The 12,702-nt window shown below is 34.1% G+C and overlaps 1 protein-coding gene across 1 annotated transcript in view; it reads right to left on the reverse strand.

The window, feature by feature from the left end:
• LOC106121376 (uncharacterized) overlaps nt 1–12,702 on the reverse strand; it is a 74,287-nt gene that overhangs the window by 43,740 nt on the left and 17,845 nt on the right. The window contains exons 3-5 of the mRNA XM_013317026.1: nt 5,218–5,368; nt 1,883–2,027; nt 756–885 (exon numbers count right to left, since the gene is read on the reverse strand). Coding sequence (XP_013172480.1) covers nt 756–885; nt 1,883–2,027; nt 5,218–5,368 — 426 coding nt within the window. The remainder of the gene's footprint in view (nt 1–755; nt 886–1,882; nt 2,028–5,217; nt 5,369–12,702) is intronic.

A 12,702-nucleotide genomic window follows, 5' to 3' on the forward strand; every position in this document is an offset into this window, starting at 1 on the left:
TGATCCGTGGATAATAGAAGCAGCGCTATGTAAAATTATACACATCAAACTAAAACCCTCGCGGGCAGTACAGTTGGTCCGGTGCGGGCCAGTCGACTCCTACCTTTATACAACTGCGTCATCCCCCGTCGCATGGGGAATTGAGTAAGTGGGAAGGTTGTTTTTTAAAGTATAATTAAAGTCAACGCGTGTCGGTGTCAACAGGCATTAATTAACCTTTGTGCCGTGCGACTGAGCACTCGTCTGTCTGCTCTGCCTACACTCAACTGCCAAATTGATAATTACGACAGCGTTGATTTAACAAAGCGCAAGATTACATTAATTACTACAATTGTTAAGTGTTTGAATGATTACACATTAACTTGAGTCTAAAGTTCAATTTTGATGGGTATTAGAGAAAAATTTAAACACGCTTTTTTCTCTCTTATCTTACTAATCTTGCTAATATTATAAATGCCAATGTTTTGATGTATTGATGGATGTTTATTAAAAAAGTATATCCACAACCGCTGCGCAGATCATGCTGTATTGGTATAGACTTAGAACATAGCCTCGAAGAACACATAGGCTACTAATTTATTTATTTATTTATTCCATGCGGCCGGAGGACGCTAGACAGCTAGTACTACATACATTCCTGGCAAGAAAATTGTATTTAGAAATTTATAACCTTATGTAAGGAGGGTCTTATAGAGATAACATATTCACACTTTTTAAATAACATTTGAGACACAAATTATGCTATAATGCGTTACCTTTGTGCAGAAGGAGCATCCGCAGCCCTGGATGACGGTGACCTTGTCCGGAGGCGTGTCCTCCAGGCACAGCTTGCAATTGACAGGCGCGGCCGGCACAAACCCACCTCCAGCGCCGTCCAGAGAATACCTTCAAAAAGGAAAATGTTACTATCATGGGCACTTTTTAAGAATTAAATCTACAACGCTTAGTAGTTATTAAGAATAAGACATTATTATTCTTCCAATTGCATTGGACCCACCGACTATTTTACTAATATAAACGCGAATGTTTGGATGGATGTTAGTTTGAAGGTATCTACAGAACGGTTGAACGGATCTTGATGAAATTTGGCACAAATGTAGAAACTAATGGAAGAACACATAGGCATTAATTAAGTTTTTTTTAATTCCGCATGGATGGAATCGCGGGTGATAGCTAGTCTGCTATAAATCGTATGATATGTTATTTTGTAAAAACAAAAGAGCCAAAGTGATAAAGTTACATAAGTTGATAAAGATATTATATGCATAAGAGCGGTATGTCTAATTGTTCCTTGTCGCGTTTACGCGAACGAAAAGAACGCTACAATTGTCCAAACGAGATTAAAGCTGTTAAGATAATAATGTTAGGCGTTAAATTCCGCTTGTAGATCCTAGTACAGAAGCTAGACGTTTTGTAATTGTGGTCATTGGGGTTAACCGCAAACGCAATGTCCATTCAGTTTATGAAGTACGCTAAGATAAGAAAACAAATTACGAGCTAATATGATAACATTTGGTAAACTTCAGAATTAATTTATCTAAAAAAATGTTCCTTCTTTTAAAGATTCCACCTTACTCTACTTACTTTTAGACATTATTAGTTAGAATCCTTTGGCACGAATGGCGTGCTTTCGTTACAAAGTCCAGTGTCTGAATTAGTGAGGGGACATAAACGTCGACATTTTACTAAGGCTAATGTTGCGCCAGTACACTTGCAGCGTCGGATTTTCTTCCTAACACAACCTAAAGTCTCTCTAGTATACCAAATGAGTGGGGTGTCGTAGACATCACTTGCCATTCAAAGAACTATTTGTCAACAAGTTGTATAAATATGTGGCTTACTGGAAAAGGAGTTTTATATATGCAATGTATGTTTACAATACCTGGATCCACCAGCGCCGGCAAGGGATAACAGTGAGGAGCATCGGGAGCAGACGGAGGGAGCTCGCAAGCGATTGTGCGCGCGCATCGGCTCGCCTACACGCTCGCGTTCGCTCAGTGCCAGCACGGTCGAACATTTACGAAGACCTGCAACAAAAGAACAATAAATGTAATTGTTAAACTCTTTTTCCACCAACATTGCATGAACGATGTATCAACTTCCATTGACGCTGCTACGAGTAGTCGTTCGAGTAGTCATAGAATTAGTTGCGAAGTCGAAAAGAGGTCAAACCTTGGATGTCTGATACCAAAATCCTCATTTAATGCATATCATCTCTATTTTGTAAAAGGCAAAGAGAGTGATGAGGATATGTTTTATGCAGAGATTTTGCTATCAGAAACCATCGGTTACTATGATGAAGGCTTGTATTTTACACATGTCAGTCAGTTACTCATTAATGAAACAACTGAGATTTAGCATTTTTTTATTTATAAGTAGTTTAAGAGATTATCCACAACAAACAAATTCTTATCTTATTAGACTAGGTATCGCCAGCGACTCCGTCCACGCGGTACTAAAAATAAGTGGCCCATGTGTTCTTCCAGACTATTCTACATCTATGCCAAATTTCAGCGACATCCGTTCAGCCGTTCTGGAGATACCTTCAAAAAACTATCCATCCATCTAAACATTCGCATTTACAACATTAGTACGAAATACGATGTAATAACGATGTGGTTAAAAATTCTCTTGAACCCTGACATTTAGTAATAGAGATAATTTTACTCATGTTTACACTAGAAATGGGAAACTTGTTCAACGTACTCCTGTCCAACGTAAGGTAATAAATCCACATCAATTTAGTATGCAAACAATATTGCCGATACAAAAGCATTACGCGTACAATAACACTACGAGAATTTCAATTACAATCAGTATGCGATAAACTGCTATGATAAAAACGGTGCCTGAAAGTCTACGTTAATTTCCTGTAGTTTCTTATTTAGATGATTATTTGTGTAAAATCTTTGTTTTAATATATATTTCTATCTTAATAATCTTCTTAATATTATAAATGCGAATGTTCGGATGGATGGATGTTTGTTGAAAGGTATCACTAGAACGGCTGCCAGGATCTCGCTGAAATTCGGCATAGATGTAGAGCATAGACTGAAAGTTTTTTTTTAAATATTAATAAAATCAAAATGTCTGTTTCACCAATCTGTAAGCCGCGTTTGTACTGAAAAATCTTCGAAACAGCTGGACCAATTTGGATGGAACTTTGACTTTGGTAGCTGATGTTCCCGAGAATATTATAGGTCAAATGTGTGACTAGGCTAATATTACACATCGACTAATTGTGCACTGAATATGTCGGCCGACAGCTAGTAATTAGATATCTTTTTAATTCTCTTGAAGTAGGTCTATTCGATTTGTCCCGTATCAATCTTAATTAATTGACTCAAAGAACCTTGACCGGGTCTGATCATCACGAATTTGGTGGGCATATCGAACATTGCAAAAGATTGTAAACCGTTAAATATAATAAAATATAATCAAAATTGCGCAAAACTATTTCAATATAAATAAACCTGCCAACGTAAACTAGAGGTCGATTTAGACGAAATAATTGTTACTTATTATAATACTATTTTATTACAAAAATAGATGGATCAATAAAAATAAAATTAGCACATAAATTCAAAGACACAATAAATCGCACAAGAATACGTTGAACTGAGCAATAATATGACCGCCAAGAGAGGCGCCAAGGTAAATCACCACCTTGACCTGCTTCAGGCACATCAATAATACAGATAAAACAATCATCAATATATTGAAATCACTATCACTAATTGACGCGCAATTTACGCGACAAGTATATTGAATTACTGCCAATGACAATATCAACTAACTCTGAAATAAAAAGCTAAAAAGTCAGGTGACATATTAGAAAATTTAAAAAAACTGCGCAATATTTATTTTTAAGAGTGAATTTTATCACAATGATACTAAGATAATAAATATTAATATAGATAATCAAACTTACGCAAATAAATTAAAAAAAAATTCACCACAAATTTTTCACAAATGCAAGGTAATTTTTCCTCCATCTTACCGTGACTTTCTGGAAATCAAAATCTACGTATAAACATATCGTCATCCCTATCATTATCTTTAACAAAACAGAGATAACAATATGCTTTAAACGATGTTTAAACTCAAGGTTATTCTCGTTGAATAAACAGTTCAACAATGTTACTATATAACGGCAAAAGAATTACATTGTTAAAAAAATCTACAAACATTCCTCCAATTCTTTTTTTAAAATATATCACAAAAGTCTTTGTATGTCAAAACACAGATGTCGATCATCTAACAGGAAACGGCAATTGTATTCGCATATGCTGACTATAATTAACATATCAGTAAAGGCAAATCTTGGTCGTGACATCGCCTTTGTCGCCTAATAATAGACCGTTTCAATTGAAGATGAATGAAGATCGGGTCAACTAGATAGACACGTGCACACGCGCTTTAAAAATAAACCAAGATTATACATCGCGATATTTACATTTGAAACGTTTATTTCTAGAATTTTTTATATCTATGGCATAGTTACTTTCAAAAAGTAAAACCTACCAATGTGATAGTCATTGGAACCGCAAGTCAGATGGACGGAGCGAACTTTGACCTTGAACGTATAAAAATGTTACGCAAGCCAACTAAATGTAACAATTTTTATTTTCTACAAAATTCTTTGTTTTTAATTTTATATTTAACATAAGGTGGTAAAAGAGCGAGCGGTCACCTGAAATCGCTGAAATAGCGAAGTGACCGTTGCCCATAGACATACGCAATTACATATGCGTTGCCTACCTTTAATCGACGGAGGAAAGAAAATATTTTCCCTTCCCACGCATCCTCTCACCCGGAAAGTCCACTTACACTTCCCATCCTTGGTGGTCCAAAAAGGGTGGGAACGGAAAGAGGTATCATATCATCATTGGTATCATATCTTTGAAGCCTTAAGAAATTTTATAAACTTAATAAACGGAACATAATCTTCATTTTGTCGCGTGAATTCCAAATTTATTTATTTAGCTTAAAAATAGATGACTTATACAAGGTCGCTTAGTATTATTTCCGACCATTTGCCAATTATACATATGATATCAGAAATAATACACATTCGAGTCTAACCTTATTAACAGCAACGGACGTCTGTTATTCTATAAAACCATTTCCACTGGTGCGACTGATATGTCGCATGCAGCCAGACGTATATATGCGCTAGTGGTAAGAGTAATAAAGATGTGCAATTCACGATATTACCTTCAAGCAGCGGCTGGGGTTGTGAGAGCACGGAGTCGCGTGAGGCAGCACGTCGCACCGGTCTGGCTGGCCTGGCGAGAGACTTGAGTCCACTGCTCAGTAGCAACTCAAGAGCGCGTCGCCCGCCCGGACCCGTCGCGCCTGCTCCCATCTGTATAACAATGAAATCATATTATATATTAGAAAAAGTATGCGTGGGTATGTAAACAAAAGAGACAAAGTGTGATTTAAACAAATAAAAATAAGTTGGTAGCTAGTACGCTGGTTTGTGCAGTATGAATAGGCTTGAGGGCAGAAATACTCGCAAATGATAGGAATACTTCACCAGTAAAAAATAACAAACTTATAACAGCTCCATTATAATAATCATTGTATTTAACATAATCCAATTACTTTTCTATAAAGGTATTAATAACATATTAATATGATTGTGGTCAGATTAATTAATAGCAATATTTATTGTATCTATTACTCGTTTACTCAACGTCTGAAACTCTTCTAACTAAAACTAAAAGAGATTTAGTTTTTTTTTAATTCAAAACGAGTGGCTTTTATATAAACGTACCAGCCAGTATTGTGCACGGACAGTGTTGTAAAAAACTTACCCGAATTTTTCAACTGCTTTGACTAACGACAGAAATTAATAATAGAATCTTGAAATCGATCTTTAAATTAGTAGTTATACTAACGCCCTCTAAACAATAGATCATGTTTTTGGTTTCGTTTCTGATCTTAAGATACCGTGGATATAAAACAAATTCCGTGGATGAACAAAAATATTTCAAGATCGAATATTGAATTTCCTAAAGGTACGCTAGTTGGGTTACACAATCATCCGCAGTACAAAACATCTCAAATGTTTATTGTGTAATCGTAACAAGGTCAGAACATTCAAAGACTACGAAAATAATATTTCTTTCCATACAATTATAAGCAGCGATCTATCAAAGATATTTACAAACGGAATAAGAAAATATAAACGTTATTTTGAATCAAAAAGTCATCCCGACATTCAATCAAATTTTTTAATTGGGATAATTTAATATTTACTAAAATTGATATAGATAATATACATAGGTTTTTAAATTTATTCAAATTTAAATTTTCTATATAAATAAAGAACAAATAATTCATTTGGACGTATTAACATCGTAATTACAAACCAACGACATATTTAATCTATACTAATATAATATTATAAAGCGGAAAGAGTTTGTTTGTTTCAACGTGCTTATCTCAGGAACAACTGGTCCGATTTGTAAAAATATTTTTTTATGGATAGTCTATTTATAGAGGAAGGCTATGGAAAATTACGCGGCGACCAATAGTTTTTTTTAATTCCGCTCGGACGGAGTCGCGGGCGACAGCTAGAATCTTAAATTTAGGGATTAACTGTCGAAACACGCTTTCCCTTAAAAAAAAATTCAGCTTGGATAACTTCACGCGTTCCTGAGGAAAAGACTTTGCCAGACAGACGGACGAACAAGGTTACAAGGGTTCCGTTTTTCTTTCGAGGTACGGAACCCTAAAAAAATACAGATAACACAAGTTTGAAAAGAATTATTTAACACAGTTAATTAGGTTACTATTAAAATTAAAAGTAAAACGAAATTATAACTTACATTCGCAAGAATATTATCACTTCCTTGTACACAAAACATCTTTATTTGCAAATCAGTTTACGAACAAAAACAGTACCCAATAGATTCAGGTTAGATCGGACATGGAAAACTACAATCTACCAACAAATACTGTCAACTAGTTAGTACCCCACTGGGGAAGCGACTGTCTTGTACCAATACTTTGTAAGGAGAGTGACGCAAATACAATATACATTTTAGTGATGTGTAAGCCATACAAAATGCATTGTAACGTTAGGAATCTTGCTAATAAAATGTAACAAACAATCTTTTGTTTGTCTAAAGAACAATCCCATTTGTTATTTCTAGTCAGAAATTCTAAAATGATACTAATGGATACGGACGTATTGAAATATTAATACATTTTAATGTTTTAAACAGACGAATAATCAGATGTTGAATAAATTGTTGTAACAAAAATAATCATCCAACTATTATTATAGATGCGAAAGTTTAGATGGATGGATGTTAGAAGGAAGCTACGGAATGGTTTATGAATGTCGCTGATATTTGGCATAGATATAGAATGAAGTCTGGAGAAACAGATAGGGTACTGATGATTGATGATGATGATTATTTTTTTTAAATTCCGCGCGGACCGAGTCTCGGGCATAAGCTAGCCATAACAACGTGAAATGTAAAAACTCGCTTTCATCCAAGATACAGCTTTTGATTGACCTTAAAGGATCTAATTTTTTTTTACAATTCTTCTTATCAATCATTAACAATAAATATGACTTATGATAAAGTCGAAATAATTTCAATAATAATTTTAAACCTTATGATTAAATAAAATAGAATCCTATTTAAAACAGTCCCTGCAACAAGAGACTAGTTTTCAAACATTAACGCTTAATCCGATTCATCCCATACACACGCTACTAGTATTAACTCTCGTGACAGTTTTAAAACTGCCCATAAGTCAACCCATAATGAAAGAAAGCACGTAAAATTGCTCAACGCAAAATCAATGCTTCAAATGGCATTCATTGTTGACAACAGAAATGTACCGCCAATCAACAATACCTCAAAGCAATTTCGTAATATTTACGTTTTTCATACAATTTATTTTCTCCGTGAGCGTACACGTTTGTGTCGTTCCCAGGCAGTTCTGAATACGAATTCATTGGCGATAACGTGACCGTGTTATGCAAACAGTACGCAAGCGATAGCGTCTTGCGCAACAAGAGAACGACATCCAATGAGTACCAATTAATTGGATTTAGAATCCTTACGAGGAGATTATGTTATACAATCTTACTAATATTATAAATGGGAATGTTTAGATGGATGGATGGACATTTGAAGGTATCTGCAGAACAGCTGAATGGATCTCGATGAAATTTGGCATACATATAGAACATAGCCTGGAAGAACACATAGGCTACTGATTATGTTTTCTTTTTAATTCAGCGCGGATGGAATAGCGGGCGACAGCGTCTTAATAATATTATAAATGCGAATGTTTAGATGGATGGATGGATATTTGTTTGAAAGTATCTCCAGAGCTTAATGGATCTCAATGAAATTTGGCATACATATAGAAGATTATCTGGAAGAACACATAGGCTACTAATTATGTTTTTTTAATACCGCGAAGACGGAGTTGCAGGCGACAGCTAGTAAGCTATAAACTTTAAATTGAAATAAGTCACGCATATAAAATTTCATAAAAATCGGTCAAGCTGTTTCGGAGGATTGTAACTAACATTGTGACATGAGAATTTTATGTATAAGATAAACCTTACCTTTTATCTATGTTTTTACTACTGTCAAATATAACATTAATCGACATGGTCACTTCGATCGAGTTAAATAAAAAGGGAAGTCTAATAACTGTATTGTACCTAGAATAAAGTCTTCCATTTATTTTTAAATGTTTAAGAAACATTTGCCAACAGTGTAAAGTATAAATTATCCTTTCTTTAAGTATATTCATATTTTAAATTCACACCGGACCCATACAGATTTCCATTTTACAAGGATGTGGCAGGGACACGTGACACCTTTAACATTCATATATGCAATCATACATTTCCACAGTTTTCGTGTCATTTAGATAACCTTCTCGAACAAAACGTCAATCATTTACATATAACACGTACGTATTTTCGATTTGAATATGACTTCCATCAATATATGTAAGGATGCAACCATTGCTGTCGCCCGCAACTCCATTCGCGCGGAATTGAAATAATAAGCCTATGTGTTCTTCCAAACTATGTTCTACATCTATGCCTAATTTCATCAAGATCAATTAAGCCTGGAGACACCTAACAAACATCCATCCATCCGTCATCTGAACATTAGGTTTATAATATGATTAAGAAGTAAAATTAGGTGTCCACTTGTTTGTTGTGGGGGTCCGTTTCTACACAGTGAACTAGTGATGGGTACAGAAATATTAAATCGTATCCAACCCAACCGCAAACATGGAGTAGTGACCAATGCCCGGTTCCTTAAATCCTTTGGTATCACTAGTAATTAAAAGAAGAAGAAGAAATCCTTTGGGTGCAAATCCACTGAGATGTCATGATTCTCGGCTTAATGTCGTAGCAACCTAAGGCTTAGTGTCTTATTCCATATCGAGGTGGCAAACAAACAAGTTGTTTATGGATCACCATAAACAACTTGTTTGTTTGCCATCTTCTACAAAAAGAAAAACTATATTCGATTTATGTCAGAAGTCAAAATTAACTTAGGAATAAAACAAAATATTGCACAGAAAAAAAAAACAAGAATAATGAACGCATTTAATTATCCTCATTATAAATTGTGTGTCGAAATTACGCGGCGTTATAGCGCGAGACACGTGAGGCACGTGCGCAGACGTCACGCGGCACAACGTGAAGGCGGCTGGACACTTTCAGTCGTGTTTCTTGTTCTGATCATGTCAGCGGGAAACTGTTTACGCCGCCACTTTGTAATCTGCCTAGGCAAATCAGCTCTAGACCAGTGACTTTGGACTATCCATTGATTTTATGAAATGTTTCTAAACTGTGTAATATAAATACTGAACCATATCCTTGCCGGATTATGATATTTCATAAAGTTAAAAAGCGAGGGGATTTAGCTCAATAAATCAAAAACAATTATCACCAATCGATAGTAACTAACGTAAATAAAATACTAAAGTAGGGTTGCCAGGCATATTATAATTTAACAGGCCCTAAATAAATCTCCTCTGTTCCTTTTGCATCCGCGATTTAGTTAGTACCAATGTACGAGTGATTGACGTTTCAGCGGCCAATTTCCATTTTGTTTACTCGACCTAAAAACCTTTGGGTCATTGAACTGAAGTAAAAAAAAAATCTATACACAAGGGTTGTTATTATCAAAAATTTTAGACTTTTTTCACAACTTTTGTAAAACATTCGATTGGTCGTTTGTTTGCATTAAATAGGCCGAAACTACTGAAACAATCTTATTGTAAATTTTTTCTAAGTTCTACCAATTCTTTCATTATTGGGAAGCTACACTATCCCCGGCTAAGATAGATCCCTATCCATCCATTCAAACATTCGCATTTATCGTTTACCTCCCAAGTATTGTTGCGACAGGCAGTTGGCCAATTGTATAAATTCCACACACACCATTTGTGTGAGATAAGGAAAGAGAATATGTTTCTGAACAGATGTTTCATCAGTGGGAACTCATAAGTAGAATAAGTCTTGTTTAAAATTGAATTATTCATAAATATGCCACAAAAATGTATTGTTAATTTTTAAATATTATTTTAAAGTAATTCCTTAAGCTTTTATTAAATCCCTTACATTACACAATTCATAAAATATTTCCAATAATATAAATCGTTTCGTTTTAAATAAACGACAAAAAAGCTTTTACGTCAAAACAACATCGTGAGATATTATTCTTATTTATACCAAAAACGTGTCCATTAAGACAACTTCTATCAAAAACGTGTAAAATAATATTATTGTACAATCTGGTTTAGGATGAATTTCTGGTATTAAATGATTAGTCATTGTAATGTTTCAAATAGAATCAGACGCAACCCTAGATATTTAGGGCTGCCAACTAGGATTTATCACAAAGTCTTTGGTGCTTATTTGGTATACAGGTAAGACAAAGGTATGTAGATGTCTTCGGGGCTAAGTGGAATATTTTTTTAATGTTCGGGTCTACATGTATCGAAAGTTGACAGCCCTAAATATATCCCGTGGTTAGTTGTGACGTCACGGGCTGTTGCTACGCGGAATTGAATTTAGATAACTTAAGGCAAAATAACTCAAGGGCAAAGTCCAATTCTGATCTAGTTAGTTTGATTACAACAGTTAATATCCAAATTTTGTGTTTTCATGAACCTACTTTACAGAATAGTGTCGCTATGAACAGTTATAAACACACAAACATTACCCTACTGTTAGAAGGGCAAAAAATGATACACGTTGAACCGCACAAAGCAAGAATTATAAGTAAAAATGATAATTTAAGTACAATGCTGTAATTTTCCGTTACTACGTCACAGTCGCATGGTCAAAGTATGTGGGGATCGGTCATATCGTAAGGTCATATTGGCAATAAGAAACTTCTACTTGGTAGCTAGTAACTACTATTACAATTAAACAAAATGTTTATTTTAGTATTACAAACTTTTTATTATAAATGCGAATGTGGAGATGGGTCGCTGGAATTTGGCATACGTGTAGAACATTGTCTGGAAGACAGGCTACTCAAGAAGTTTTTTTTTTTAATTTCGCGCTTTTGGAATTGTAGTCGACAGCTAATTTTTAGGGTTCCGTACCCCATAAGAAAAAAACGGAACCCTTATTGGATCACTTTGTTGTCCGTCTGTCAAGACTTTTTTTTATGAAATCGTCTACAAAACATTTTTATTTGCTGGCGTTATAGTTCGGTGTTTTTATCATCAGTTTTTACATGCACAACATCTGTATAAAAACATATTTTTATCTCAATTTACAAAACAAAACGAAAGGGATTAAAGTTTTAATTAGTATTATAAAATGTTTACTAATAACTTAAGTATTTTTTTTTCAACTAACAAAGCGGTAATGTTTTCGCGCATACATAAATTGCATTTGTATGTGATGGCCCAGAGCTGAAACGATTGAACCGATATTGACGAGTGAGGTATCATTCGATTCGTCTTCTTCCTTAGAGTGTCAGGATATATCTTCACAAAACACATATAGTGGACATAATAGGTATTCTAAAATGTTGCCTAACTTATGCAATTTTGTTACTAACATTGAAATTAACTCTGTATCTCGTACTATAAAAAGTGTTATTCTGTTTTATAACAAAATTACCGCAAACAATGTTGTATTTTAATTATTACATTTGCATCTTATTTTAATACGAACTTTGTACTTGCATTTACTTAGTATTTATATGTATATAGTATACTTAGTATATAACTGCAAAAGTTCGATACGATACTTTCATAAGATACACTTTTAACCTTTTTAGTAACTGACACGATATGTGAATCTGTCTTGACATTTTATACAGGTACCTACATTTTATATTTAAATTCATTATCCACAATAAACAAACATTACTAGATTTTTACAAAATATGTTTATCTAAATTAACATAAAAAAATACATAAATAAAAATATATATTTCGAGAATTAGTTCTTCCAAAAAATGTTACCAATAAACATATCAAAACATGTAAATCAAATTGATTTACTAAAGCAGAAGGGATCGAGATAAAAATAATTTCAAGCTTAGTAAGTCCGACGTCAAAGTATTTTTATCATCCAGAACAAATTTATGTCAATATCATTGCTATTTTCAATATAAAAGATTCTTGATATTCTATACATATCATAAACGAAAGTAATATTTAAAATGCGTT

This window comes from Papilio xuthus, unplaced genomic scaffold (genome assembly GCF_000836235.2).
Source record: "Papilio xuthus unplaced genomic scaffold, Pxut_1.1 DF826945.1, whole genome shotgun sequence".
Taxonomy (NCBI): Eukaryota; Metazoa; Arthropoda; class Insecta; order Lepidoptera; family Papilionidae; genus Papilio; species Papilio xuthus.